This window comes from Musa acuminata, chromosome BXJ1-5, assembly GCF_036884655.1.
Source record: "Musa acuminata AAA Group cultivar baxijiao chromosome BXJ1-5, Cavendish_Baxijiao_AAA, whole genome shotgun sequence".
NCBI lineage: Eukaryota > Viridiplantae > Streptophyta > Magnoliopsida > Zingiberales > Musaceae > Musa > Musa acuminata.
Window position 1 is genome coordinate 515,233 of NC_088331.1, and position 27,156 is coordinate 542,388.

The window sequence follows — 27,156 nt, forward strand, 5'->3', positions numbered from 1 at the left end:
CGACAGGGAATTTATAGGCAAAACCTTGTTAACCAATCCAATCGGGTCAACGGATACAAAGGAAAGATTAGCCTGATAAAACACATTTTAAAGTGGACGGTGGATATTGTATTGCAGAATGGGTGTTGGAACCACAGACTTATTACAACAAAATCAAAGTAAACAGTGCAATATGCATCAGATACATACAGCTCTACTGTCTGCAAACATATATCACAAAAATAGACCAGTATATGTTGTTGGCTGCTCAGTAATATTTGAGATCAGTTATCAAAGAAAAGAATGAAAACCAAAATTTGTAATGACCATGAACAAGTAGTCTTCATATTTGGAGGGTGCATATGGTACCACCCATGTCCTAAATAATGCGCTCGATCACTGGAACTTCGAGGAACGCCAGTCATTTGACCATAAAGGAGCTTTTACAACTGCACCCCCCCACTGCACTTGGATTTGTTACCACCTGCAAATACAGTTTCGTCAACCGCTATTCTGTGAAGTTATGCTGCAAGAGGTGGAAAACAACTAGAGAAAGTTCAATAGGGTAAACTTTGACAGCAGTGCTTGTTAGATGCATTCTCCCATTTGAAAGCACCTTTAGATGTAACACACTAAACCTACATGTCGTTATTTTTATTTTATTTGACCACATGATTGGTCTGCAAGACTTAAATAAGGGTCCATCCTTTGTAAGAAACATGACATGTTACATACGTAATAGAAAGTGAGGAACCTAGCCATGCTTCTCTTTAAAGATAATTCTAGTTACTCCCCACAAAAACGGTATGAAGTCTCATTTGGTAGCACACATCCGTTATCACACTCGGAGACACATCTTGAATAGAACTTTGACAATGGATCTGTTTGGTAGCAAACATATGTTATCACACTCAGAGACACATCTTGAAGAGGACCTTGACACCGGGATCTAATGCAAGAAAAAAAATGTTTTTTTTATCGACCAACAGTAAAATCTCATAGAACAGTGGAGGAACACATCCACTGAGTAAGCTTGAGTGTATGATCTAAGCAGTAAAAGCATTGATGCAGTTCAAGTTTACATGCAAATTTAATCAAGTTGGTGAAATGAGGTAAAGGCTCACTGATACAGAATCAAGACTGGTAGTGCAGCCAAGTTTTGGTTCAGCAAGGAAACAAATGAAGAATGGCCATTCGGAGGAGGAATTCTATACTAGTTTGTCTTTGGTGGCTAGCTATGATGGCATTCTTTCACTACCATAATGGTTGGTTGTCCTCTGATTTGATAAATTAATGGTATGTCCATAACCATCTTTGACTTTCATATTTGAAGCACCACTATATCTGTCCATGCAAACCCAATTTTTTAGGGTCCATTTCTCCTAATAACGGGTGTCAATAGTTTTCTGTCAATTAATATATGTAAGATCAATTTATATATCCAAAATTGAGTATTTGTTTGTAAGCAACTATCTTCTCTAAAAAATATAGATTTTGCTATCAACTGAAACTCCATTTCAATCTTCTTACAATTTATAGAGGTAAAAATTCATGCAGGCTGTAATCCTTGTATGTTCGGTATGTAAATCTTCCTCAATCTCTCAACTCTTAACAAAGCCAATGGACCTATTCTCTGAGCAAGAGAAACTGTGCCAAGCATGACTGGGACATGAATCCAACATAAAAATCTTATCATCTGACCTACTCTGCATTACTTATGCAATTGCTGATGAAAGAAGAAGCCTACCTGGAATGCTGAACGGATCAATTCCTCGACATAATCAACAGTGGAACCTTTGACAAAGTCATAGGAGATGTTGTCCACCACCAACTTCACACCATCCTTCTCAAAAACCCTATATAGAACGACCGAGAAATTACACAACATAGAAACAGGCCCATCACATCAAGAAGCATAATGTCATGGATTCCAAGCAAACAAGCTATCTCCAACCTATCATCTGAGTTCTTCTTGTCATCCAAGCAAAAGACATACTGGAACCCAGAGCATCCACCAGTTTCCACGCCCAATCGCAGCATCTTGCCTTCGTTCGACGAATCCTTCGTATGCAACTCCTTCAATCTCTGCAAACAAATGATATCATCATCAACCAGAAGAAAAAAATGCAAACAGGCCAAGCATTTGAATTCAAATCTATCAACTACATATTAAGATCAAATTATCGTGGCCTCAAAATCCCAATTCACATTTCGATGACCTATTGCTTATAGCAGTCAATTAGGAGCCCTAATTGCAGCTGATCACCGAGAAAGATAGCACAACTAAGGGGGGAAAAGAGGAATCAGAAACCTAATAAGAACAATAGCAGACAATCTAATCGTATCAAACGAGGGGGGAGAGGGGAAGGGTACTCGGATGCAATTCCCCGTCATGTGGACGGCGTCAGGCAAGGGTTCCTCCGCAGCGGAGCTCAGCGGCATCTGGTGCCGTCGTAGCTGCATCCGGCCGTGAAGTAACGGCGCCATGCGCCGCAACGCGTATCTGGACATTGCAATCGCCGCTGGCTTCGTCGGGGCGGCGTCACACGCTGCAGATTACCGGCGAGAACTCCTGCTGGGTGGATATAGGTCCGGTACACTTGTGGATTGAGGTCTTCGAGACAGGGATCTTCTCCAACGCTACCGAGACCTGGAATCTTCCACTTCTGACGCGTCGACCGGTCACTGGTGTTAGGACACTGCCATCTGTCTGGTTGGGTCAAGTCGTTCTAAATGGCAACAGCTGACGGAGGTGCGTTCGGTGCAGTAATTGTAGACGATCCTTCACAAACTTCGTTCCCTTGTGGAACTTTCCAGCTCCAAAATCACGGAGATTATTATAATATATATTAAATTAAAATCCCATTACTATCAACTAAGACAGTTTGGCCGAGTGGTCTAAGGCGCCAGATTTAGGCTCTGGTCCGAAAGGGCGTGGGTTCAAATCCCACAGCTGTCAAAAATGATGACCCTTAATTTATGGTTTTATTAAAATAATAAAATTCTATCATATGAAGGTTTGGATTCTTTTTTTGACAAAAAAATCTACATTTTTTATTTCTTATCTCATCTTTTTAAAATCAGTCATAAAAATATTATTTTTATTAACCATATTCCAAAAAAACCTATCATAAGGATTTCCAAATTTTTTTCGAGCACCGTCTGAGTTTATTAACCATATTCTCTACGTAACATCTAAAGTGGCATGATTGTTGCTGCATAATTATAAACCAAAATTAAATTAATTAAATAAAATGGAACAGCTAATTTAGATTAAATTTTGTTGAACTAAAAATGATGTTTTATTAGAAGTATCATAAAATGGTATTATTTTTGTTGGTTTTGATACTTGGAAACACGATTCTAGTCACTTATTAATTATTCTTTTTTACGCTCTTTCTTTAAATTTGAATTAAATATCTTAGTGAAGAAACATAGCTAAATATATTCGTTGAACTACTCAAGCTTTTAATTAAGATCCAAAATGTTTATTAAATCATGTCTAAATCTACCCAACTTTAATCAGAAGAAAAGCCTAATTAAACATGTCGATCTTTGACCCGAATCCACCACGTCAACGTTTCATGATTTGGGTTCGCGTAAGACATCAGACCCTACGCCGTGACTTACCTGACGTGTAATTGGAAAGAAGACTTGTGGGCACCATCTCAGCAGCCAATCGTTATACATGTATGCCAGCTGGTTTAGACTTCGCGAGGGGCGCTCGGAGGCCCGGCATCAATGCCGATTTGGATCCACGTCACAACCTTCTTATTTTTACAGCATACAATTCCACAACGTAGCCGTCCGTTTAGGTGGGCCCCGCCGCTGAATGATCACGTGGCTGCGTTGGCCTTGAGCACGTCGAGGCAATTCAGCTTACCAGCCCACCTACCTGACATCTTATTGGTCAAAGCCTTGTGGGTACCACGGCAATAGCAAGTCGTAATAAACGTATAACCATTTAGAGTCACCATCGCCACCAACCGTTTTGTTCTGGTTGGGCCTTCCGGGCAGAGGTCGGCAGCCCGGCACCGATCCCTGTCACCATCCACTACAGAACCTACTTCTCATTACGGCGTCCAATTCCAAAATCCGACCGTCCGTTTCACGTGGGTCCCACTTAGAACGCCGTTGATTCAAGTTATGACGATACCCTACTAATTGGAGAGGATCCTAATCCCATGGTTCGCGCCCCTTTCCGTCTCATTCCATGAGGGCGGCTCGACAGCGGGCTCGCGACAAGGTTCACATGGTTTGGACTACTTAAATAGGGCCCAACACCACCTGCGATGGCTCCTCCACTAGAGTATCGAAGCACCGGTCTCGCCTCGGCGCCTCCGCCCTCTCCTGGTGCATCGCCAGATCCTGCCGTCATCCTCCTCAGGTATCGAAAGATTTCGTTTTTGTGGCGTCTGATCTATTATTGACGCCGGTTATCGATCTCCCTCCCTCTTGTCTTTGTCTTGATTTAGTCTATTCATTGATTTGTTTCTTTCTTTACTCTGGATTTACGACCGTGTCGCTTGTTCTCGTGGAACACCCATTAGATCTTGATAGATATGCATAAATCTGTAATAGGAAATGGTTCTTGCTTACTTTGCCCTCTTTCTCGTTTCGTTTCTCTGGATGCATTGAAACTTGATGTTGGTTTTGATCGTACCATATTCTCGCGGTGTAAGTGTTTGGGGATTTCATTTCTGTGATAAGTGAATAATTATTTGGTGGTTTAGAGGTTTGATGGCGAATGATTTTGTTTTGAGAGATCGTATGCTGTTAAGGTATGGTTTTTAGAGAGATGCGGTTCTTAGTGTACGCATCTCTATTGTTCTCTTGTGATCGGCTTCATTAATTGATTGAATCTTTAATGACATAAAGAACAAAAGCTAGCTTGATACTATTTGGCTACTTATATCATGTCATATCTGAGTGATTTCTTTGGTGTTTGAAAGCGTAGTTTTGAATCTCAATAACGGACCCATACCTGGACCCAGTATATGCTGGCATACCGACACAGTATGTATACCGGTCCAGGGGGGAGGAGAGAGGAGAAGTGGATGAGAGAATCAGGAGAGGAAGAGGGGAAGGAGCGGATTGAAGACTAAAAAGGGGAACCAAGCTGTCAAGACTAAAAATTTGTCTTAATCTGAGTATTGGTTTCTGGTCAGATAAGCAGTCAGTTTTTAAACCTATGTTCTAAAGTTTTCTAGGTTGTTCTTAACTTTATCAGAGTAGTGTTGTCTAAGTTAATTCTAATTTGTTAGGAGAAAAAAAACATATCTCCTGATACCAGATTCAAAGAAGGCAGGAAAAATAAAACACAGATAAAGACACAGAGTTTACGTGGTTCATCCAAACTGGGCTATGTCCATGGAACCATTGCAGATCTTCACTATAGAGAGAAAAAAATAAAACACAGATAAAGACAAAGATTTACGTGGTACACCCAAACTGGGCTATATCCATGGAATCGCTGCATATCTTCACTATAGAGAGAAAAATTACAAGTGTGAAAAAACACTTAGGCTTCACTAGCCTCTCAAACTCTCGGCTACTTCTGCCTCTACTCCATACACTTCTCAAGAGAGCTCCTCTCTGTTTATAGTTTGTGTACACCAAAGAAAGAGAGATCACATGTAACCCACTAATCTAAACAGCCCTAACTAGCCCTTAATAGTACCTAATTTGTAGCCATAAATCAGAAGAGTGGCTACAACCTCTTTTATCAAGTCAAAAGATGACTTTTAACAATACTTTCACCAAGTCAAAGATGACTTTTAACATAATTCATCCTAAATGAGGCTTTAATGGTTAACATCAAATATTAAAAAGCTTAAGGAGTTAAGGTGATGTTCAACTTATGTTTTGTACTTCCATTGGTTGTGACAAGGTAATAATTGGTGATGATGACAGCATTCTGGTGTTCCGTCTGGTACAATGTCTTGCTGGCTAGGTAAGATAATAATGTCAGAATGGTAGTTGCAGGTCTTGCTGCAGCATCCAACACCACCATCCAACAAAAAATTAATAGTTGAAAGATACTACTATCTTCGCAATGGCATCATATAGATATATATACATGTATTTATATATTCTTGGCAGCAGATCCTTGCCTGATGAACTTGTAGCAGTAATGCAAGCAACTGAATGTGGAAGTGCTTCATCCCTAAATTTCAATATCAAGAAAATATAAAGGTTTAGACTATGCTACCATCCTTGACCATTGGTGCACTTTCCATAGGCACAATTGTATGACTAACATATGGTTACTGTATGATGCTACAGTATGTGAATTAGTATGTGCAGTTTGTAAGTTCTTCATCAAACTTCTTTTAGGCATACAATATTTTGTTATTTTGTAGCTATATTATTACGATATATATTGAATTGTATGGTTTAGGGATCATTTAGCAATTCAAGTTGCATCTAAGATTGTAAAAGAAAAATTAGAATTCCTGTTTGCTAGCTATTTGAAGGAATGATATAGACTTATTGCTGTGATTTATTTAGATTTGAGCTGGGCATAGTCATGTTTATATCTGATTCTTTTTTATAGTGATTTAACTAGTCACTTCTAGCCTTCTAGGGATATTAACCATTCTCCCATTAAAACTGGTGTACAACGGTTACATTGGCTGACTTCTTTATGTTGAATCCATTGTTATTCTTTTATGCACATGCAGACAAGCACACACAGAGTTACAGTCATTGCTAGATTGTTGATGATTATATACTTGAAGAATCATCTTAGGCAAATATTTCTACTGAACATATGAATCCAAGCGGCAACTGATAAAAAATTTACTATTATTTAATTTTCCAGAGTGTCTCTATCAGAATTTTGCTATCCATGTTGTATATCTAGTTCTAAATCCTTTTATGCGCTGAATCTGCTTGTTTTTATGAACTATCAATCCAAATCCAGAAACAATCTGTCACTTTTTTCACAGTTGGGGACTTAGTTAATTGATTATTTTATGTATAGAAGGGATTTAGTTAATAGTTGATGTTTGCCTGTTTTATTTATAGCTGTCCTTAACTCTCGTACCAGCGAGGAGGTATAGCTGTACTTGCCTCTTCTTTTCTTTATACATGTGAACTCCAGCATTGGCTAATAATGTTGCATGTCTGATATTTTGCATAGGGTGACACACTGGACCATAAACAATCGCTTGAGATACGTGTGCAGTGAGATAGATTGAAGAGTTGGAGAACTTTTGCTACTTATATAATTTGGAAATCGGTCTAACTAGTAACTAATAGAGTTTGTCCACAGTATCATGTGTTTGTGTTTTTCTTCTCTCTAATCTACGGGTATTCTTGATTGGTTTGTTTGTACATCTTAAATGGCCTTATCACTTTACTAGTAGGGTTTGGCATGGAAAAAGAAGATAAAGGATAAAAATGCTGGCATTCCTTAGACAAATATATTAAATGATTGTTATTCACAAGTCCCTTCAAATCCATTCTATTGGTCATGCATTGGGGAGATTTCTCTTCTACTTGAGCAACAATTTATATGGAAATTTCTTCCTGGATGGGTTCTAACAGGAACTGTTCTGTGGCATCTTCAGCTGGCACAATGTCGATTGTTTCTCTCTCCTCATCCTGCGTTCTGACAAGCAGCATTAAGTGCCGGCCCTCTTCTCCACTGATCAAGAGCCCATCCTCGTTGAGCTCCTTGAAGTGCATCTCAAAAACATCAAACTTGAAGATATCAAACTGCTTCAGGGCATCGGCCATGGCGGTCTACACGGTGAAACTAATCGACCCAGAGGGGCAGGAACATGAATTTGAAGCTCCAGATGATACCTACATTCTGGACGCAGCTGAGGCTGCAGGCGTAGACCTTCCTTACTCTTGCCGTGCCGGAGCATGTTCTACGTGCGCTGGTCAGATGGTGTCTGGTAACGTTGATCAGTCCGATGGATCCTTCCTTGACGAATCACAGATGGCCAAGGGTTATCTTCTTACCTGTGTCTCTTACCCAAGATCCGACTGCATCATCCACACTCATAAAGAAGGTGATCTCTATTGATTGTCTGTGGTTGGGTTAACACCTTTAGTTGTGCTTGAAATGAATCAAATAATATGCAATTCCAAAGCTAGGGTTTTGTTGTTCAGAGGGTAGTGGTTCTCTGATCAGGAATTCTTGGTCTTGCTTTCATAATCTCAGTACTGGTGCTGATACTGTAGTATTTATGATCAGAAGTTTTAATTTTGCTTGAAATTTATTTATGGTAGCAGCAATTATCTGAACTTGTCATTAGTTTTTTTTTCCTCGTTCTAATGTCACCAAGTGATAAATAAAAGGTCTTTAGAAGGAAAAGAAGATTATTCTGTCGCTCTGACATTAAAGATGGGGTTCATAACATATTTATTGTTTTATTTATTGAGTGTTGCTGATAAATCTAATATAAAATTAGATTGGAACTAAACAATAGTTTTAGCAAGTTTGAGGGTTAAATCTTCATTTAATAAACTTTATATTTAATTTATTAGTCGATGTAGATGTATATATGTGATTTGAACTTTCTCTTTTATCTTTATCAAAGTTAGTCGATACTTTTCAAAATATATGAGATAAGATGTCAAATCTGAGTCTTTATATATAATCAAAGTTAGTTAGTACTTGGATGTGTTCTTGAATCATTAACCCCGATCTGATATATAATCATTGGATCAATATTTGAAGTGTAATATAATGTATCTCATCACCTCATTTTAAAAATTTTATTTTAATATATTTAATGAGATTTTAGATATGATATAACATCATTGTACCAATATTTTATCTCATTTTAAAACCTTTATACTATATTAGTATACTGAAAGCATATTGGATTTAATTATCTTATGTTAAGAATTTTAAAAATTCATAATGTTTTGTTAACAATTTGGTGATTAAGAGTTCGAATTCTTATCTATTGGGATAAAAATTTCATAGCATTTATCTTAAAAAAAGAAAGAAAAAAAAACTGACGAGTATTTTTACAAGTTCATTAAGTTTATATATATATATATATATATATATATATATATATATATATATATATATATATATATATATACTGTTTAAATGACAAATCGAGAAAACAATCCATTCTCGTACATCCTCATTCCCATAACGGGCTCACCAAGCTATTCTTTTAGGAAAAGCAACAGACACCCACACTCACTCAACCCCACTCCCGTTGTGCTCCACTTCCGCCACCGCCCTCTTCAGATGGCGATGCCTCATTTGCCCCTCCTCCGCCTCTTCCTCTCCCCATGTCGCCGACCTCCGCCCCGAGGCGAACCTCCTCATCGCTCCCAACCCCGCCTCCACCGGCAAGAACGCCCCGCCCGCATTCGCCGCCGACGGGGGCGATCCCCTCCTCCGCTCGTCTCCCAACCGGCACATCGCCTCGAAGCAGCTCGCCCAGCGCCAGCTCCTCCCCTGCTTTCTCCTCTCCCTGTCCGAGAGGACCTTCCCGAAGCACGACACCTTCGGCGAGCCCGGATCCGCCGCCGACTCCCGGCCCGACCGAGCGCCCTTCTTCGGGAATATCCGACCGGAAGGCGGTCGCTGCCGTCTCGAGGCCCGTCCGGTGAATCCGGGGGTCCCGATCGCGCTCGGCAGGCCGAGCACCGCGGGATTCGCCTTGAGGCTCGCGGACGAGCGCTCCGAGATGGATCTCGACTTAGGATTGGCGTTGGCGGACTTGGGGTTGGTGCTGCCCTTGGTGGAGTCGTCGCGATCGAAGACAGCGTTGAGGTCAGTCCAGTCGATCCCGTCGCCGCCGATGGGTACCTGGAATGACTCCGGCGGAAGGTGAGGGTCCTCCTCCGGTGGCGGCATCTGGCACCTCTCACGCGGCGCTCCGGCAACCTCGGTCTCGCCATCAACGTCCATTTCACCCATCCGTGGGAGAAGAAGGGAGAGACGAGAAGAGAGGCGAGGAGGCTTGGAAACAGAAGGAAATTGGTCGAGTTTGGGAATCTTGAAGGACGGTAAGGGTATCTATCACCCAAGCCACCGATCATGCGATTGCGCGAATCTCCAACAGAACGAACGGCCTGATGTGGCCGACTCTGGTAGACGGGGAACAGGAATGAGATTTATAGAGGAAGCCCACGTAAGGTGGCGGTTAGTGGAGACGACGGAGCCGCAAATCATGCGTAAAATTAATTAATTAAAAATATTTATTTATTTATATATACTGTTCTATTATGGAGTGGAGTCGTTGCCATGTCCTCCTCAGCGACAGAAGGAAGCGGTGGGTGCGTTCAACCACCGTGTCGCTGGTTTCACGAGCTCCACTACTTTGGCCTCTTAATCTTTTTAGTCTTTCCCGTGAGGACATGCAGTAGACTCGGGGTTAGTGTGTTAAGACGTAGACCTTTCTATATTATTGAAAGCACTATTGAACCAACAGACTGTGGTGGCCGACAAAAGAGCAGTGGGTCCGGTCATCAATTAACGGGCTGGGCCGGATTTAAATTAAGAACGGGCCGGGCTAGAGCGGATCGCTGATGGACGCCACTTGGCTTCGTTTTGTTCGTCGGATTGTGAGTGGCGTCAAGGGTACTTTCGGTATATGAGGAAATAAAAGGAATCGGAGGTTGGTTTTGAGGGGCTGATCGGCTCGTTCTTTGAGCTCGAGAAACCCTTGGATTCGGATTCGCCATGGCTGCGAGGATTGCTGCGAGGTACGTCGCTCGGAGGCTGTCTACCGGGGGGAAGGTGCTCAGCGAGGAGGAGAAGGCGGCGGAGAACGTTTACATCAAGGTCCCCTCGCCTTGATCTGATCCCTCTTATTACCCTGGTCCCGGTTCTTTCTTCCTGTATTCTTGTTGATCTTTTGCTGCTAGGGTTAATTTCTAGTAGATTTTTTGCTTCTAGGCGCCCTAAATTAGTATTTTACATTATCGATTCTTAATGAATGGATCATATATCCTGATGAAATGTGAAGTTGGAATTGATGTGGATGAATCCGTGTAGAGTAGGGCCAAGTGAGAGTGTGATGAGATTTGACTAGATTGTGTAGTTTTGGGAGGAAAGAAGAAGAAGATGGGAGGCTGCATGGTGTGGATGCCTGAAACTTGTGTGGCGAACTAGACTATTATGTGATGTGCACGTGGATAAATTTTGTGACACTGGAATCATTGGCAAATGTTGTATGCTCCACTATGAAATTACCATGACAAGGAATCACGGTGTTTCTTTGTCGGAGGCTCGGAGCTGATATGTATAGATCTAGCTTTATTTCCACGCATTTCCATTTTTCTAATATATTGGCTTTAGGTTGTCCATGTATGATATGATTGAATGCAGGTAAGTTATGAATGATTATAAATTTTCTGATGAATGGAAGCCTTCTTTTGACCTTCTTCTGTTGTTCATGTCAAGTGTGGCTTGATGCTACCTATCTTCACTTCTGTGCTCCCTCAAATTTTCTTCTTTGCAAATGGAAGAAAAAAGTTATGATGGAAAAGTGTTTTTCTAAAGAAGATGATTGATCTAGCTAAGGACTCTGCCTAGCTATATCTGGGCATTGTAAGATAAGGATTATAAAACTGTCTTTTGTAGTATAAGTGTTAACAAGAACATATTCCATGCTCCCTTGTTTTTCAGACCTCAGGTTAGATGGATTGGCTCTTTTGTTGCATACTTATTCTCCATTGTCACAGTGATAATAGGAACTTCATGGGGGATGCCTTTGCCACCACCTGCAGTTAATATGGCTAAATGCAATTGCAACTGATGTCAACCATTGTGTCACTGAAGGATATTCCTAGTAAATTTTCATCTAACTATAGAACATTTTGCATCTTCCTTTGATTGTGTAAAGTATAATTTTTGTATCTTGTTACTGCTTAAAGTTTCATATGCTTCGTGTGTTAATAAATAAGAAATATCTATGTCTCATGGTATTGAAGGAGTTTTAAGTTTTGAGGGTTCTTTTGTGTCTCGATGAACAAAAACCTTTACTTGTGTGAATCTTCACTTAACCGATAATAGATCGTCATAGTTGCATTGTCAGAAGATTCTTTTAACCTCTTGGAAAACAATCTAAAGTGATATGTATCTGTAATGATTAAGTTCCTTTTTGCTGCAGAAAATGGAGAAAGAGAAGTTAGAGAAGCTTGCACATAAGGTATGATCACCAGTTCAGTTCTGGGGTTTGCTTTAGTTCTTGGAAATGGAATATTTGTTGTTATTCTCATTAATGGGCATTTCTGTTCTAAAAGAAATGACATGGTAGAAGTAGGAAATTCACGATGGTTTCATAGCCTTGACTTTTACTGTTCATTGTTGATATTCCTGTTCTGTTAAACTTTGCTTTAAATAAGCTCAGTGGATGGAGGGTCTTGAATGCAATTGCTTAGTTGTATTGCCATTCATATTAGTTTTCCAAATTTTTTTAGATTCAGCAACAGATAAGTGACTAAGAAAAATCTTCAATTACTTGCAATCAAGTAATGTAAAATGCTTCTTCACACAATGCCAAGATAATTTTATACCTATATCTTAATGTTGCAAACTCTGAACATCTTCATTTCCAGGGCCCAAAACCAGGAGAGCAAACCCCAGCAGCTGATGTGAAGCCCAGCACACCTCCAGGATCATCAACTGCTGCTGGTGTTTCAACAGACGAGAACCGCAACTATGCCGTACTTGCTGGGACAGTTGCTGCTGCTTGTGGTCTGGGCTGGTATCTCTTGTCTAAACCAAAGAAATCTGCAGAAGTCGCAGACTGAAGCTTCTCTGTGGTTGAAGAGACCACAAACCCTTTTGCTTGTCTTGTTTGTTAACCAGATAGTGCGCTGAGTGCCTACAGGTTTACCCTCTCCATCTGAGGTGGGAATTCAATGCTTCTGCTCCAGTTTCCATCCAGCTTGCACTGCTCTGTTACAATTATTCAAAGCAGTATCATTCAGCTGTCGAAATAAGTTCCGTTTTTTCTGCAACGAGTTGCATCTTGTTTCCGGCTCTTTTATGTGACGAGTTGCATCTTTCTTTTACGGGATTTCAGGCATGAGCATCGTTCTGATTCTGTGTCACAGTGCAGCTCTACTTGTCATGACGCAGAAAATTAAGACTGCAGCAAGGGGACATGTTCGTGCTCCCCGAGGGGATGGTTCACAAATACTGCAACAACCGCTCCTGCAAGTGACCATTTCTCTTGGAAGAGCGAACCCTGGTGAAGACTGGTTTCCAAGCCTGAGCATGAGGTAATATATGTGATTTCCTTCTTTATATGATGCTAGACTCGTTTAATGGAAGCTGGAAAATGATGTGGCTGTTCTCGGTCCTGGCGGTTTATGCACATCAAGAACAATTAATCTTTATTTCCTAGTTAAATCATGTTTCATTATTATTTCAGTTTCTGATGTTTTAATTGTCATAACATATCCTATCCAATTTCGACAACCAAGTGGAAGACGTACTAGTCCAACCGTTATTCCAAGGTATGAAAAATCTTTAACAAATTGCAACATCATTTACATGTGATGAGGATTATTAATCTTATTATATATTTAGCTAGTTCAAAACTTGATAATATGCATCTAGAATTCGCAAGATTACCACAGTGATGAATAAATACGATTACAAGGAAACCCCAGGTCGTCTCCTCAAAACTATATAGCAGCAATCTTTCACCAAATCTCAATGATGAAAAGAACCATCTTTCACTAAATCTATCAAGATCAATCGAAATGCATTTTTATGATACCGATATGACATGGAAGTCAATAAGAAACCTACTAACCCTGGTTTTTAGCTGACAAACACAACCAACAATTCAATTTAATTTTTGAATTAAATTAAATTGAATTCATTCTTGAATTCCCACCATTAGATGTCCTTAGTATTCGAAATAAAACCACTGTCAACCGGAAGACCAGTATTCAGAATGGAAAATAATAATTCAAAACATCCAAGAAATGTCTCGATGCCGCTTCAAAACAATAACAAAAGGTGATAACAGACAGACTCCAGGCCAGGATGATCAAATATAGGAATCGGTGTCCGCCAATATCTTTGTCTCGGGAGGCCAAAAGAAATTCAAACAAGTAATTTACTTGATCTTCTTCTTAGGCCTCAGCTGGCAACAAATAAAGCAAGAAACAGACAAAACAAGGCATTAGGTTCACAACAATACCAAGGAACAATCCTGAATAATCTGTAAAAGACAACAATTACCTGATTACTGTGACCACACTTCTTTTTCCGGCAATTGACAGCCCTTGGGTGCAACCGTGCATAACATCTAGGAGGGTAAAATTAGTAAATATAAAAAAATTCTATGAACAAAATTATCATGCTAAATAGAGGCACTTCAAGGAAAATGAAAGGCTTTATTTTCAACATAAATCATCCCAATTATTTATCAATCTTAATGTAGAATGTACAAATGGGGGAAAGATACATCCGTTGTATGCTTGACAAGGCAGGTAGTAAGGGTGGAGAACATGGATCCTCGATAAGCATATACAATTACTTGATACTAAAATACCATAAAAGAAAATTTCCAGAAGAACCATCCAGCTTGATGGAACGAAGGAATGACCATCAAGAATGACAAGCTACCTTTCAATTTGTTGGAAAGGCAACCTTCTACAAATATTCCAAACAGATCAGTTTACTTTTATTATGTCTAAAAGATTCTTTGAGGACATGTTCCACCTATGAAAATCAACTGCAAATAGATCGAGGCAGCTGACAAAGTAAAGGAGACTCGATCTTTGGATCTATGCCAACCTCTACAGCACGATTAGAGCATGAAGGATTCAAACCATAGATCCATATACATTAAACTCGAGGACCGACCTTGGCACAATGGTAAGATTGCTCTATTGCAACATTGGAAACTAGAACTCGAGTCATGGAAATAGCCTGTTCAAATATACAGATACGGCTGTGTATACTCTCCATCCCCAGAGCCGAAACACTCGTGTGCGCTGGGCAATTCACGGTATTGAACCTTCCACAATCAATAAACTATTTTCCATTCCAAAGGCAATTCACAGCCATGATCAAGAGGCAGCAAGAGCCTTTGGAAGGAACTCGATGACAAAATTCAACTGTACAGTGCAGTGCTATTTGATATAGAAGTACCATTTTTATGCAACAAAACAAAAGTCAACGGTCAATTTCAAGGAATAGACAAGGAATGCATGCGTACTTTCTGCAGATCATCTTTTCCTGGTTGTACTTCCTGGCAAGAGCCATAAGGGAGGGCTCAATGATCCCACCCCTCAGCCTCAGCACAAGATGCAGCGTCGACTCTAACAACATCACGACAACCTCATAAGTTGTCGAAAACACTTGAAAGTCAAATCTATACAAGAGATAAGCCACAACACAATAAACATCCAACCTTTTTGAATGTTGTAGTCGGCTAGGGTTCGTCCATCCTCGAGCTGCTTCCCGGCAAAGATCAGCCTCTGCTGGTCCGGCGGAATCCCTGAAATCGGATGAAAAACGAGAAAAAAAGCTGACGAAGAACCAGGGGAAACAATGGCATGGGATCTGATCGATCGAAGACGAAATGAGCACCTTCCTTGTCCTGGATCTTGGCCTTCACATTGTCGATGGTGTCGCTGCTCTCGACCTCGAGAGTGATGGTCTTCCCCGTAAGGGTCTTCACGAAGATCTGCATCCTTGTCGGTCTCTCTCCTCACCCCGCGCCGCCTCAGTCTCCGCGAGCAACGAACCCTAAGGAGTCTGTATCCGACGAGCCTTTTATAGGCCGCCCTTGTTCGGATCTTATTCTAGGGCTTCTTTCGGTAGTGAATTGACGCCGTTACCCCTAATATTGCGGATCTTATAATTAACATGATCCGAATCCGATTTCGTCGGATCCAGCTGAGGAACTCCGAATCCTAGTGTGGCTGAAGGGAAGTGAAGGTCCGATTATTTTCGGTGATCTTATCACCTGCCACCTGATGTTAGAATGGTCTCAAATGTCCAAATCTGGCCGCCGGGTGAAAACGTTAGTCAAGTTTTCGATAGTTTACCGAGGGATGGTACTAAGAAATTATCGTACCAAAATAATTAGCAATTGGACTAATTATTCATGTGCTATCTACTGTGAGAGCGTGCTATGTATATGTTGTTGGAAAGAAAGACAAATCAATAAAGATTTTTAATTAATAGATAATATATTAACCGTCAATCATTATCCGATACATGATTACCACGTAAAAATTATCATATAAGTGGAAAATGTTTAGACGATTATATATTATCCTTTTTCAAGATTATAAAAGCTAATTTTCAACGTTACACCCAGGGGCTCTCTTTCTAAAAAAAATTCTCAAACCTACCGAGAGACCTTAATCACAAGGTTGGGCATCGAAGGGACGAGTAGAAAAAATTTTTCCGATATCGGTCTTAGTACATGTGATGCCCGGGAGCTTGACACTTCCACTTTAGAGCCACCTCAAACACTCCTATGCTCTTGGGTTTGATCCATGTCGGGTTGACTCAAATGTCGATGACGATTTCTCCTAATTTTTTTTGTACTAGAATGAGGGTTTGATATCATAGGAATGTCCGCCTATCAATCCTCTCAATGAACGCTCCAATGATGAGGCCCTGCTTCCGACCTATATCACTTTTACTAAGAGGCAATTGTCATCCTTCCTTTATATAAACGTGTCTACTTTAGCACAAATGCCAACATGATACTAGCATGTATTCAATAACCTAGGCCTTTTACCTCGAAGATGACCTCGAGCCACTTACTTATCCCTATTAAGATGTTCCTGAACCTCGCATAGTGAATGCATATGCTAATGAGCATGATGCACACTATCGCCCTGCTCCTGCCTTAGCTAGCCCAATAAGCAATGCCACCATCTCAATCGCGATCAATACCGCAATTGCCACTGGCACCAAGTCGGGATCCTCTTACCCAACATGGTGCCAACATCTTAGGATCACCCAAGGCCCTTGAAACTACTAGTTGAGGGAGCTCCCCGCTCTTGAACCATTAAATTTAATAAATTGTCACACCATCGTTCTGCTTTACTTGAATCCGAGACCCAATAAGCATATTTGATGGATAACTTCCTAATAATTCAACTATGACAAATGAACTAACACTTAGAAGAGATATGATGAGAGTTTCAATAATCTAGAGAGGAAAGTCTAATCGACCCCACCTTGGGTCGGCCCATATTCACTCAAAACATCTAAGAGAAGTCAATCCTGATGAACTTCCACCTCCTATCACTTGATTCACTAACAAGATCTAAAACGTGCAAGAAGCTCATCAATCACTTATAATATATGCCTTCATGATTGGGCTTAAGCCCTCTCTCATTTTTTTATCGTTGGTAGAGGGGTCATCTACGACGATACACAAGGTGCACTAGAGGGATAATCAATATATTCTTACAGAGACAATGGTCTCAAGTAAGTATAAGGAAATTTGTAAAAGGTCGAGATATATGTGATTATCGTCAGCCTTGACCTCGAGATCACCATTGTGAAGAAGAAATGACCAATCAAAGTTGTCTCACTCGAGGTCTGAGTCAACTCCCTTAAATATGACTAGAACTGAAGTCTTTTTTACAGATAAAGGGAAAATGGCTCTTAAAAGACCCTTAATTATTGAAGATATCGCTGGAGAGGAGGGATAAATCTAAGTATTATCGCTTCCAACATGATTATGGTCATGACACGGAGGACTATCGTAATTTGAAGGAGCAAATCGAAGAACTCATTCATTACGGACATCTTAGGAGGTTCATTCGGAAGCATCGAGAACCTTCACCCTGACCTTAGGGGTCGGTGGAGAGACAAATCAATATTATCATTAATTTGAGTGAAGAGGGTTATAACTGATATAGGTAGTTTTGTCGATATCCTGTACTTTGATAATTCTTAAAAGCATAGGCTCTCGACTAACGATCTCACCCTTATGACTTCTTCGTTAATGATGTTCACCAGCGACTCCATCTACCCTCTCGAGATTATAAGTCTATGCATCACGTTTGAGGATGAGCTCCACTCCAAAATGGTGATGACCAAATTCATGGTGGTCGACATCCTCTCGGCATACAATATGGTTATAGGTTGACCCATGCTCAACAAGTTAAGAACAATAGTGTCAACCTACCATATGGTAATGAAATTCCTAATAAAGACCAACATCGTGTCACAGATAAAATTATAAATTATCTGTTTGTGTAATATTCATGTATATCTGTGTATTTTGATTTTGTTCATGCTTTGCACAGTATATATAGGGTTGATAATATACTTACCAACCCCATTTTAGTTGGTTTTGGTAGTCGCTTTAAACTTATAAATGAAGGTTGTGTCATGTGGGCATTTCGATCTGCAGTGAACTTTTTTGGACCCTTTGTTATGCGACTGTTCAAAGTTTGCGAAGTCTATGATTATAATTTGTATTGACTATAAATTGTTTCCTAAAATGATTGCTTATAGATCTCAAGTGAAATATTATCTCTAATTTATTTTCTTTTTTGTATATCATAAGGGACCATAGGAGATTTCTGAAATGTTATCTCTAATTTGTTTTCACAACGTTCAATATACCGTAGCGTTACCATTCGAGTTGCCGTGAAGAAAGTGGTATATAGCGAAAATTATGTTGGGGAGGGCAGAGGCACAAAATCCAAACAATGGTACATCAACTTTAGCGAAGTCGATGGACTTCGGGAGTTGCTATGCAATGGATTATGTTAGAGCTGTGCTTCGTCCGGGTGTAACTCGAGAGTCGGTGGACAAAGGTTGATTGTCAAAGGGGCGAACACAATCGGAGGTGATAGAGGCCATGTGATATGTTGGTAGAGGCTACAAATGAAGAGATCGCAATTTGAGTTCATCTTACGTTGATCAAAATGCAAGGGATATGTCACTATGAGGCAATATGGTGTAGCAGAACATGGTGGAACAGTTTGAGGTAATGCGATACACATGGAACCTATCCCACGAGGGATTGGATCATATGAAGATATGATTATGAGCTACTAGGAGCTCCACTTCGGTGAATAATACAATGACAATAAGGACTATAGATTCAATGAGTGAATATAATGATACCATAGAGGTGGGTCTTCCGTGCGTGTATCAAATTTTGCATCGTATGAAAGTCTTAGTGCACTAGTACAGAATTATTTATGGTCTATGTTTAAAGGCAAATCAGTCTCATTATCATGATATCATCTCGATCTGATTCTCATTGCACAAATTCATGAATATCATAATACATGCAATGGGCAATATAAAGTGAAAAAAATATCAAAAAAAAAAAAAGAATGTGCATCATGTCACACGTGTCATCACTCACATGATTGGGTTGCAGGGCACCTATGACTAGCATCTTTATATCGTAGACAAGATCTTGAATCACAATATAAGTGAGCCTCGAGAGACTCGACCAACTCAACCTACGTCGGGAATTGATTTCTTCCTATAATGATGGAAAACCACATGGTCAATCTAATCGTCTCAACTTAATATTATCAAAAGATGAGGTTTTAATTTGGTCTCCTAATATAACGTGTCACACACATACATATTTAATATATATCTACATCACATGTATATATATATATATATAGTTAATCACACACCACATAAGCAATCATACCAGATGATCATAGACCACAGTCTAATGTGATCAAGCTCGAGCTAGTGGGTCTAATCATTCACATCACGATCTATGTGTGCATTGGCATATCTCCATGCCCTATGATCGTCCATCTCGTTCTCATCGATTCTGTTAGCATCTCAGCACATATCTATATGTCGTGATCATCTATCTCTACCTCATGGGTCTCGTTGCCACAAACACACAAGCCTGATAATAAACGAGAAAATTTAGAGGCTCGTGAGGGCTCAATAATAATAATAATCACATCACATGTACACACATCATACATTCCATGATTATCCGTCCACATCATACATCACATGCACACATCACTATATAGGACTACTAGATAATAATAATTAATTTAATTATTTAATTAATTATATGTAGTATTTTAGGAACCCTTTCATAGGATGCCGCACATGACAAGTAGTCTCTTATGCCGCTAGAAAACCCTAGCCACTATGAACTCTCCTGCAACCATAAGTCTTAGGCCACAGGATTGTCTCGTGTCGTTAGGAAACTCTAACTACAAATGAGTCCTTTGTAGCCATGAAACCTTGGCTACAAGGCAACCATGGGCGGTCAGGAAACTTAGTCGTTTGCTTGCCCCATGCAGTTAGGAATCCTGTAGAGAAGATATAATATAGCCAATGAAGCACAAGCGCTATAGGAGCTCAAGAGTCATGACCATGTCTTGATCATGGGAACCTTCTATGATCTAACGGTCCTTGATAACTTTGGGGTTGATCAAAACTGTCCACTCTAGCGAGAAAGAAGAAGTCCTCTCTCCTGCCTTAGAACTACACAAAAGTAGAACTTGAACCCTCTTAGCTATTGATTGACTAAGAGTTTTAGATTCAAATAAATTAGAAGAGAACATCTTCTCAATCTAGTTAGAAAGAGCAAACAAGTGCTTTAGACATTCAAGGAAACGAAGGGCAAGGGGGTAATAGTACTAACAAAGGAGGAGCTCAGAATGCAAAGTGAGCCCTATCATGGAGGGGGTGGGTCATATTTTACCTCCGAAGTTAAGGTGATTTATTTGCCACATCCCAAGTTAGAGCTAGGGATGCTTCAACGACTAAAAGAAAACCCCGAGGTATACCTTGATTAAACTACTTTAAGCCTAAAGTTTTTGTACCGTAACGGTTAATGAGCAATATAGCCAATGAAGCATAATATTATGTCTCGTACAATATTTTTGTTGAGGAAACATCTCAACAAAAACACTATAACATAATTAAAAATCAAGATAAATAAGTAAAATGGAATCAAAATACACTAAGAAACTAAGAATCATTAATACATCAATCATATTATGAATCGTTTGATTCTAAAGTAAATCAAATAGAATCAAAACACACTAGGAATCATTTGATTAAAGTATGTATTTAAATAATTAGGGATAATATTACCCATAAAAAATATAAATAAAAATTAGCTTGTTACAATATTTTGACCATCACATAAAAATATTATAAAACCTACTTAATTGTAAATGACTAACTAAAAATAAAAAAAATATGATGTCATAATGAATAGTCTAGAAAAAATGACAATGAAAACATATAGTATTTTTTTAATAACTTTATAAAGTTTTTAATATCTTAATAAAAATATCAAAAATACTATAAATGAGCAAATAAAAAAAACACTATAACGATTCAAAATCGATGAAAAAACCAGCAAAAAAATTGACCAAAATAATTAGTGAGGGATGTTTTAGGTATTTTTGCAATCACAGGATACTGCTTAAGCAAAACTAAAAAGGATTGCCTTTTAGAAAAAGCTGAAAAGTGATCAATTATAGAGAAATCACCCTATATAAGTTTATCTCTAAAGATTTTTATATACATCACCAAAATTACTCTTTGGGCTTTTTTTTGTCACCGAACACCGGACATCGTTGCTTTGAGCTTTAGGATCCTCTCCAAATCCTACGCAGAACATTCCTCCGATTCGCCTATTTCCAACATCTAAACCTCATCTCACATCTCCACCGTCCACTTCTCCAAGACAACGAGATCGAATGGGCGGCTGCAAAGTGAGGAGAACAGTTTGGACGGTCCAGATTCGCCATTAGCTATACAAATCACAGAAATCGTAATAGAATCCCTACAATCTCGAACGTGGTAGTGTCAAATTACGGGTATTTTGGCCATTTAATGATGGCCAGTTCGGAGATTCAAACACCATCAAAATCCACGCCGACATTGAACTTGTACGTAGGGATGGCGTGGGTCCACCTTATTTACCAGTTGCGTATCAGGTAGCTGGACGGGTGAAATATCCTCCCGTCGCACGTTTCTGAATCCCATAACACCTCTCGGGCCATTTCGTTCCCCTTTTTTTTCATTATGATTTATTTTATCGTTCTTTACCCCCAACCTTTCTGCACCCCATCGCGATCGCATGCGCCGCGCCCTCCAATCCATGTTTCCTTCCATCGCCTCCTCGCGCCTCCTCGATCGATAGCTGCTCGAGTCGAGTTTGGGGTTATAGTTGATTAGGGCTTCGTTGCGGCGCGGGGTGAGAATGACGCAGAACGGTAAGCTGATGCCTAATCTTGACCAGCAGAGCACCAAAGCTCTCAACCTCATCGTTCTCCAGCGGATCGACCCCTTCGTGGAGGAGGTCCTCATGACCGCTCCCCACGTCACCTTATACGAGTTCAACATCGAGCTCAATCGATGGGTACGCCTCGATCGGAGACCCCTTCTTCTTCTATCTTGTTTCTGGCTGGTCTTTGTTTCGCTTTTGCGCCATCTGATCTAGGGCTTTGACGGTTTGTGTTTTCCGTAGAGTCGAAAGGACGTCGAGGGATCGCTCTTCCTTGTCAAGAGGTAACTGCTGATCTCGCTATTAGGATATGTATGTTGATCTTTCAGTGAATTGTTTTCCCTCATCTGATGTTTTCTCTTGTACTGATTGAAAGATTGGCTATTGTGTAATCTGGATTTGGGTTTTTATCATTGCCTTTTTTTCTTACCACTCCATCGATTATGAATTTTATTGTTGTAGTCACTTCTAATTGTGATTGCATCAGACTCTTTGAGTCTGACCTTCGATTTAGGATCTTAATTCCTCAGATCTAAACTTATATTGGAATGCCATTTTATATTCTTTTCTAGTTTGGCATTGCCATATTTTGATGTATCTGCCGAATATTACAAACAAATAAGTGCATCTTTGCAGGAATGCACAGCCAAGATTTCAGTTCATTGTCATGAACCGGCGGAACACAGGTTACGAACTGGTCCATGCTAAATTCATTGACGTTTCATGTTAAAAATAGTTTTTTTTATAGGTGTTTGCCAAATATGTTGAACTTGACAATGTTATTTGTAATCACTAATGTGTTATAAATGTGTAGTCAAACAGTAAAGAAGAGCCTTTTTTTACTTGTGATTCATCTGATTAACAGATAATCTGGTTGAGGATCTCTTGGGAGATTTCGAGTATGAAATCCATCTTCCATATCTGTTGTATCGAAATGCAGCTCAAGAAGTCAATGGAATATGGTTTTATAATTCACATGACTGTGAAGATGTAGCAAATATTTTGAGCAGGTACAAGTACTAATTTCTTCAACGTGTTGCTGAGAAAACATGCCCTTTCATTTTTTATTTCCAGAATATTTTATTTACTTCACTATATTTAAATGACTTTGAAGACTTACTGTAGAACTCTAAAAAGTGATTTTATGTTAATTCTTATTGCCAAATACTTTATAATTATAGATTATAGTAAGCATAGTATCTTTGTAGATTGTACATCTTTAATCAAGGTTTGCAAAATCCAGACCAGATTATCTAGGAGTGACATGATTGGAATATTTTCTGGTAAGAAACATATAAAATCATAAAAAAAAAAGAGCAAAGCATTAGGTGAAAATATGAAACAAAATTTTAAAAAGAATAAATAATATGCACTGAGAGATTCTTCGACCTTCATATTCCATTAGATGTCTAACATTTTAAAACAAGGAACTGAAATATAAAGATGAAAACTTTTTAAAAGCAACGGAAAATAATCAAGAATAGTTCATGAAGATCTATGATACATATTTTATCATACAAGGATATTATTATAGTAAATACCTAGTATTTGTATCTCATACAAAAATATTTAAAATCTGTCAGACATTTTGAAGACGTTGTGAACTTTATTACATTCTTATGCTGAAGACTAATGGTCATAATTCAGAAGAACTATGACATTATCCATATAATCATATCGTATAAAGGTTTACTGTACTAAATAATTATTGTATATATATCATAAGAAATGATTAGAACTTACCTGCCTCATATTCTAGCTATGAAAGGTATTCCTTGGCAGGTACATTTTGTTCCTCTTCTGTCATGAATTTTCAGTCATATCTGTTGTTCCTCATTTTATTCATATGTTGAACCTAAGAAACAAATCATTGTAATCTACAGTTGTAGTTCCACCTCTTGCTTAACTGTGCTTTTCCATACATGATTAATTTTTGGAATCATGGGATCCATCATGTTATTCTTTATATGGACATACATTTCTGCAAGTTACCTGAAAAGACAGTCAGCTTAAAATAGGTATAGGGTTTGCTTTTCATGAAAAAGATCGATCAGTATTATATGTTATTCAGTATTCCTCTTTCATCTTCTCCTAATATTATTTTTAAAATTGAAGTCTTAGAATCTTATTCTGCATCATATATGATCTTCAGTTTTGTCATATGACGAATTATAGTGCTCAAGACTGACATTATCATTCAGTATTCCTCTTTCATCTGCATCAGTTTTGTCATATGACAAATTATAGTGCTCAAGACTGACATTATCTTTTATTCAGGATACTTAATGCCTATTCTAAAGTACCTCCGAAGCCTAAGGTATCTTCTAAAAGGTATATGCTATTATCCCTTTGGTCCTACATGCTTAGTAGCAACCAATGGTATTGTTCATTTTCCTTTAGTCTGCTTACTATACTTTTCATGATTTTTATTAGCATATGTTGTGGTTTAGTCTTGACCTATTTTTTTCTTTTTGGAAAGCAATGTTTCCTTTTTCCTTCCAAGGCTTTATTGTTTGCTCCCTACACATATGCTTGGACATAAAGTAATATCCACCTTTTTTTGGGTAATCCAGTCTTTTAGGGGATTCTTGATCATTATTTTTTTCATCATTAGGTGCTATCTTTTCAATTGACATCCTTCTTGGAATACTATGTCTATAGTAGTTGTCTGTTCTTTTAGTTTTCTCAAAATTTCGACAAGAAATTTGTAGCTGCTATATCTGCATGCATATGTAATTCCACATTTGATATCTACGATCATTTCTGTGTCATGTGTAAAATATGGATGGCTGTTATTATGAGTAATTTCCCTTTTTCTTGCAACAGTGAGTTTGAGGAGCTTGAAGCTGTACCTACTTCATCAGTAATTGAAGGTCCTCTTGAGCCAACTACATCTGCAGCTACACCAATTCCGGATGTTCCTGATGATGCATTGACAAACTTCTTTGGTGTATGTTTTCTGCTAATTGTACCATTAGTTGTATCGTCGTGTCTGCTGCTAGTAAGTGTAGCTTTTAGGTGTACTATGGTCTACTCTTTATGTGATGGTAATTCTACTATTTTTAGTAAATTATGGTGCTGTGTTCGTCAGGCAGTAGGTCTACTCTTTATGACATGGAAATTATTTTGTTTTTTCAGAATGCTCTGAACATTGGAAACGCATCAAATGCAGCAATTTCAGGGCAGCCACCTCTTGTTGCAGCAACTGTTCCTGTAACTTCTAATGAATCAAGTACCAATCCATCTGTGATACCAACTGTTCAGCCAACCCCCACTTTTCCAGCTTCATCCTGCTTAATGCCACCTCTGGAAACTCTTGAATCGAGTAGCGGAAATATCAATCGTGCTACAAGTCTTGTGAAACCTTCATTTTTTACTCCAGCACCTTCTACATTGGCAATGCCTCAAGCAGCATCTATAACTCCGAATGCTCCTCCACTGTATCCTCCAGTGACAATGCAGCGTCCATATGGCACTCCATTACTACAACCCTTTCCACCACCTGCTCCATCTGCATCCCTTACTCCGGCCCCAAACTATGGCCCAATTCTTACAAAAGAAAAAGTCCGTGCTGCACTCTTGAGGCTCGTGCAGGTAAGTTTTCTTCCCTTCTGCTGCACTATTTTTTTTCTCATCTGTCTTGACAATAAATTATTGGTACTGCATTGGATGGACTGGTCCCCATACAACTTGTTCATTGTGTTTCTTGTTTTTAAGTAAATAGCCATATGATGATCATTTCCTTAGTACAGATCTTGCACACTACATTTCTAGCAGTGTGTTTCTTTTTCATTCTTGCACTTTCATTGTCCTCTCATTTTTTATCTTACCACCCATTATCCTGCTCACTCAACTTTCCATGCAAGTTAACAAACGTTTTGGATAATTCCATGACTGGAAGTTAGTGTTATGAATCCAGTCCCTTAATCTAATTTCTGATGTGCCATGTAGTTCCGTTGTTCATTCTTCTTTTCTCTTTTGTCTCCTGCCCTTATGATTTTATTTCCTGCCTAGTGAAGCCTTTTGACTATCCCTTTATTTCATAGTAATTTATTTTCCCCCTCCCTTATGGTTTTGGTATATCACTTGAAGTCTTTCTTCCCTCTAATGTTGTGTCTTCCTACTAACCATTCACTCTGCTTACACTTAGTGATGTCATCAACTTCTGATATTTCTTTTTATGAAAGTCCTCTGTCATGATTGATCTATTTTGCTTGTAAATGCTGCTCTCATCAAATGTATTGTGCATGGGAGCTCCATTGGGAATATTTATTTTTATTTATTTTGCATTTATTTTTCAAGCAGAGATTAGTGTTGCTATTTCTTCAGATCTGATAGTCTCTGCTTGAAACTAAGTGGCTTGTTACCACAGAAGACTGAAGCAACTCCAAGGATGACTTGACTGGCCATTTATTGATATTAAATTCATTGTCTATCCTATTAACAGAATTTTTACAGTTGAAGTATACATTTCAGGGAGGGTGTTTGCTTTTGATATTTCTTTTTGCTTGTTGTACTCTTGAGTAGTGTAATGGACTAAAGTTGATCTGATCATCTAAATGTGTTCTTTGCAGAACAATGAATTCATTGATATGGTATACCAGGAGATGCTAAATGCACATTACCCATGACGAGCAAAAGATTTGGGTGAGAGATGGGACGATTCTCGGTGCATATAATTACTAGTCGAGCTGCTTTTTCTTGTAGAGCTATTTGTAAATCTTTCGAGTGGCAGATAACGACATAGAACTTTTGTTCATATAACTTTTTCCTTTTATATTTTTTTGGGATTGTATGTCGATGGGAGTATCTAAAATTTTCTTCTGGTATGCTATCTGATCTCACTGGGAATTCAGCACGAGTTCATATGTTGCCTGAATTTTCTTACCAACATGGACCGACCTGCGTGACTGACAGATGCATCAAACAACATGAGTTCATCTTGTTGCTAAAGTTTACTTGTATTCCGTAGGCTCTACAGCTGAGAGATGTCATC

General features: G+C 39.0%; 6 protein-coding genes and 1 non-coding gene across 8 annotated transcripts; 4 read left to right on the top strand and 3 right to left on the bottom strand.

Moving 5' to 3' along the window:
- Positions 1 to 153: 153 nt before the first annotated feature.
- On the bottom strand, positions 154 to 2,550 carry LOC135672848 (iron-sulfur assembly protein IscA-like 2, mitochondrial). Its single transcript, XM_065181283.1, has 4 exons — positions 2,353 to 2,550; positions 1,934 to 2,064; positions 1,727 to 1,835; positions 154 to 463 (listed from the first exon to the last, which is right to left on the bottom strand). Exons 1-4 carry the CDS (start codon positions 2,488 to 2,490, stop codon positions 401 to 403), a joined length of 441 nt encoding a protein of 146 aa, XP_065037355.1. The 5' UTR covers positions 2,491 to 2,550; the 3' UTR covers positions 154 to 400.
- Positions 2,551 to 2,858: 308 nt separating this feature from the next.
- On the top strand, positions 2,859 to 2,938 carry TRNAL-UAG (transfer RNA leucine (anticodon UAG)). Its single transcript has one exon. It is a non-coding gene; the product is annotated as a tRNA-Leu (tRNA).
- Positions 2,939 to 4,211: 1,273 nt separating this feature from the next.
- On the top strand, positions 4,212 to 8,238 carry LOC135672850 (ferredoxin, root R-B2-like). 2 transcript variants are annotated; one of them, XM_065181286.1, is made up of 2 exons: positions 4,212 to 4,366; positions 7,531 to 8,238. In XM_065181286.1, exons 1-2 carry the CDS (start codon positions 4,272 to 4,274, stop codon positions 8,015 to 8,017), a joined length of 582 nt encoding a protein of 193 aa, XP_065037358.1. In that variant the 5' UTR covers positions 4,212 to 4,271; the 3' UTR covers positions 8,018 to 8,238. The 2 variants fall into 2 exon arrangements, with proteins under 2 accessions (XP_065037358.1, XP_065037359.1); XM_065181287.1 differs by having other exon boundaries at positions 4,225 to 4,366; positions 7,554 to 8,238.
- Positions 8,239 to 9,154: 916 nt separating this feature from the next.
- Positions 9,155 to 9,883, bottom strand: LOC135675023 (uncharacterized). Its single transcript, XM_065185284.1, has one exon. It carries the CDS (start codon positions 9,881 to 9,883, stop codon positions 9,155 to 9,157), a length of 729 nt encoding a protein of 242 aa, XP_065041356.1.
- Positions 9,884 to 10,389: 506 nt separating this feature from the next.
- LOC135672851 (uncharacterized protein At2g27730, mitochondrial-like) lies at positions 10,390 to 12,933 on the top strand. Its single transcript, XM_065181288.1, has 3 exons — positions 10,390 to 10,750; positions 12,081 to 12,119; positions 12,529 to 12,933. Exons 1-3 carry the CDS (start codon positions 10,649 to 10,651, stop codon positions 12,721 to 12,723), a joined length of 336 nt encoding a protein of 111 aa, XP_065037360.1. The 5' UTR covers positions 10,390 to 10,648; the 3' UTR covers positions 12,724 to 12,933.
- Positions 12,934 to 13,856: 923 nt separating this feature from the next.
- On the bottom strand, positions 13,857 to 15,694 carry LOC103983662 (ubiquitin-ribosomal protein eL40 fusion protein). The gene is made up of 5 exons (XM_009400917.3): positions 15,527 to 15,694; positions 15,348 to 15,434; positions 15,153 to 15,255; positions 14,171 to 14,237; positions 13,857 to 14,072 (listed from the first exon to the last, which is right to left on the bottom strand). Exons 1-5 carry the CDS (start codon positions 15,627 to 15,629, stop codon positions 14,046 to 14,048), a joined length of 387 nt encoding a protein of 128 aa, XP_009399192.1. The 5' UTR covers positions 15,630 to 15,694; the 3' UTR covers positions 13,857 to 14,045.
- A 6,268-nt stretch (positions 15,695 to 21,962) lies between these two features.
- Positions 21,963 to 27,039, top strand: LOC103983660 (mRNA-decapping enzyme-like protein). The gene is made up of 8 exons (XM_009400916.3): positions 21,963 to 22,295; positions 22,404 to 22,444; positions 22,797 to 22,846; positions 23,026 to 23,170; positions 24,438 to 24,491; positions 24,987 to 25,110; positions 25,299 to 25,754; positions 26,735 to 27,039. Exons 1-8 carry the CDS (start codon positions 22,137 to 22,139, stop codon positions 26,789 to 26,791), a joined length of 1,086 nt encoding a protein of 361 aa, XP_009399191.2. The 5' UTR covers positions 21,963 to 22,136; the 3' UTR covers positions 26,792 to 27,039.
- Positions 27,040 to 27,156: the final 117 nt, after the last annotated feature.

Bases quoted from the DNA above. Each gene is read 5' to 3' on its own strand.
- LOC135672848 (XM_065181283.1), bottom strand. From the start codon at position 2,490: ATGTCCAGATACGCGTTGCGGCGCATGGCGCCGTTACTTCACGGCCGG. The intron at 1,836-1,933 runs GTTGGAGATAGC...CGTTCTATATAG, and splicing joins AAGAAGAACTCAGATGATAG to GGTTTTTGAGAAGGATGGTG. The intron at 464-1,726 runs GTAGGCTTCTTC...CTGTATTTGCAG, and splicing joins TGATCCGTTCAGCATTCCAG to GTGGTAACAAATCCAAGTGC.
- LOC135672850 (XM_065181286.1), top strand. From the start codon at position 4,272: ATGGCTCCTCCACTAGAGTATCGAAGCACCGGTCTCGCCTCGGCGCCT. The intron at 4,367-7,530 runs GTATCGAAAGAT...GGGTTCTAACAG, and splicing joins CCTGCCGTCATCCTCCTCAG to GAACTGTTCTGTGGCATCTT.
- LOC135675023 (XM_065185284.1), bottom strand. From the start codon at position 9,883: ATGGGTGAAATGGACGTTGATGGCGAGACCGAGGTTGCCGGAGCGCCG.
- LOC135672851 (XM_065181288.1), top strand. From the start codon at position 10,649: ATGGCTGCGAGGATTGCTGCGAGGTACGTCGCTCGGAGGCTGTCTACC. The intron at 10,751-12,080 runs GTCCCCTCGCCT...TTTTTGCTGCAG, and splicing joins CGGAGAACGTTTACATCAAG to AAAATGGAGAAAGAGAAGTT. The intron at 12,120-12,528 runs GTATGATCACCA...CTTCATTTCCAG, and splicing joins TAGAGAAGCTTGCACATAAG to GGCCCAAAACCAGGAGAGCA.
- LOC103983662 (XM_009400917.3), bottom strand. From the start codon at position 15,629: ATGCAGATCTTCGTGAAGACCCTTACGGGGAAGACCATCACTCTCGAG. The intron at 15,435-15,526 runs GTGCTCATTTCG...ATCCGATTTCAG, and splicing joins CAAGATCCAGGACAAGGAAG to GGATTCCGCCGGACCAGCAG. The intron at 14,073-14,170 runs GTAATTGTTGTC...ATTTGTTGCCAG, and splicing joins AGTGTGGTCACAGTAATCAG to CTGAGGCCTAAGAAGAAGAT.
- LOC103983660 (XM_009400916.3), top strand. From the start codon at position 22,137: ATGACGCAGAACGGTAAGCTGATGCCTAATCTTGACCAGCAGAGCACC. The intron at 22,847-23,025 runs GTTACGAACTGG...TCTGATTAACAG, and splicing joins CATGAACCGGCGGAACACAG to ATAATCTGGTTGAGGATCTC. The intron at 23,171-24,437 runs GTACAAGTACTA...TCTTTTATTCAG, and splicing joins GTAGCAAATATTTTGAGCAG to GATACTTAATGCCTATTCTA.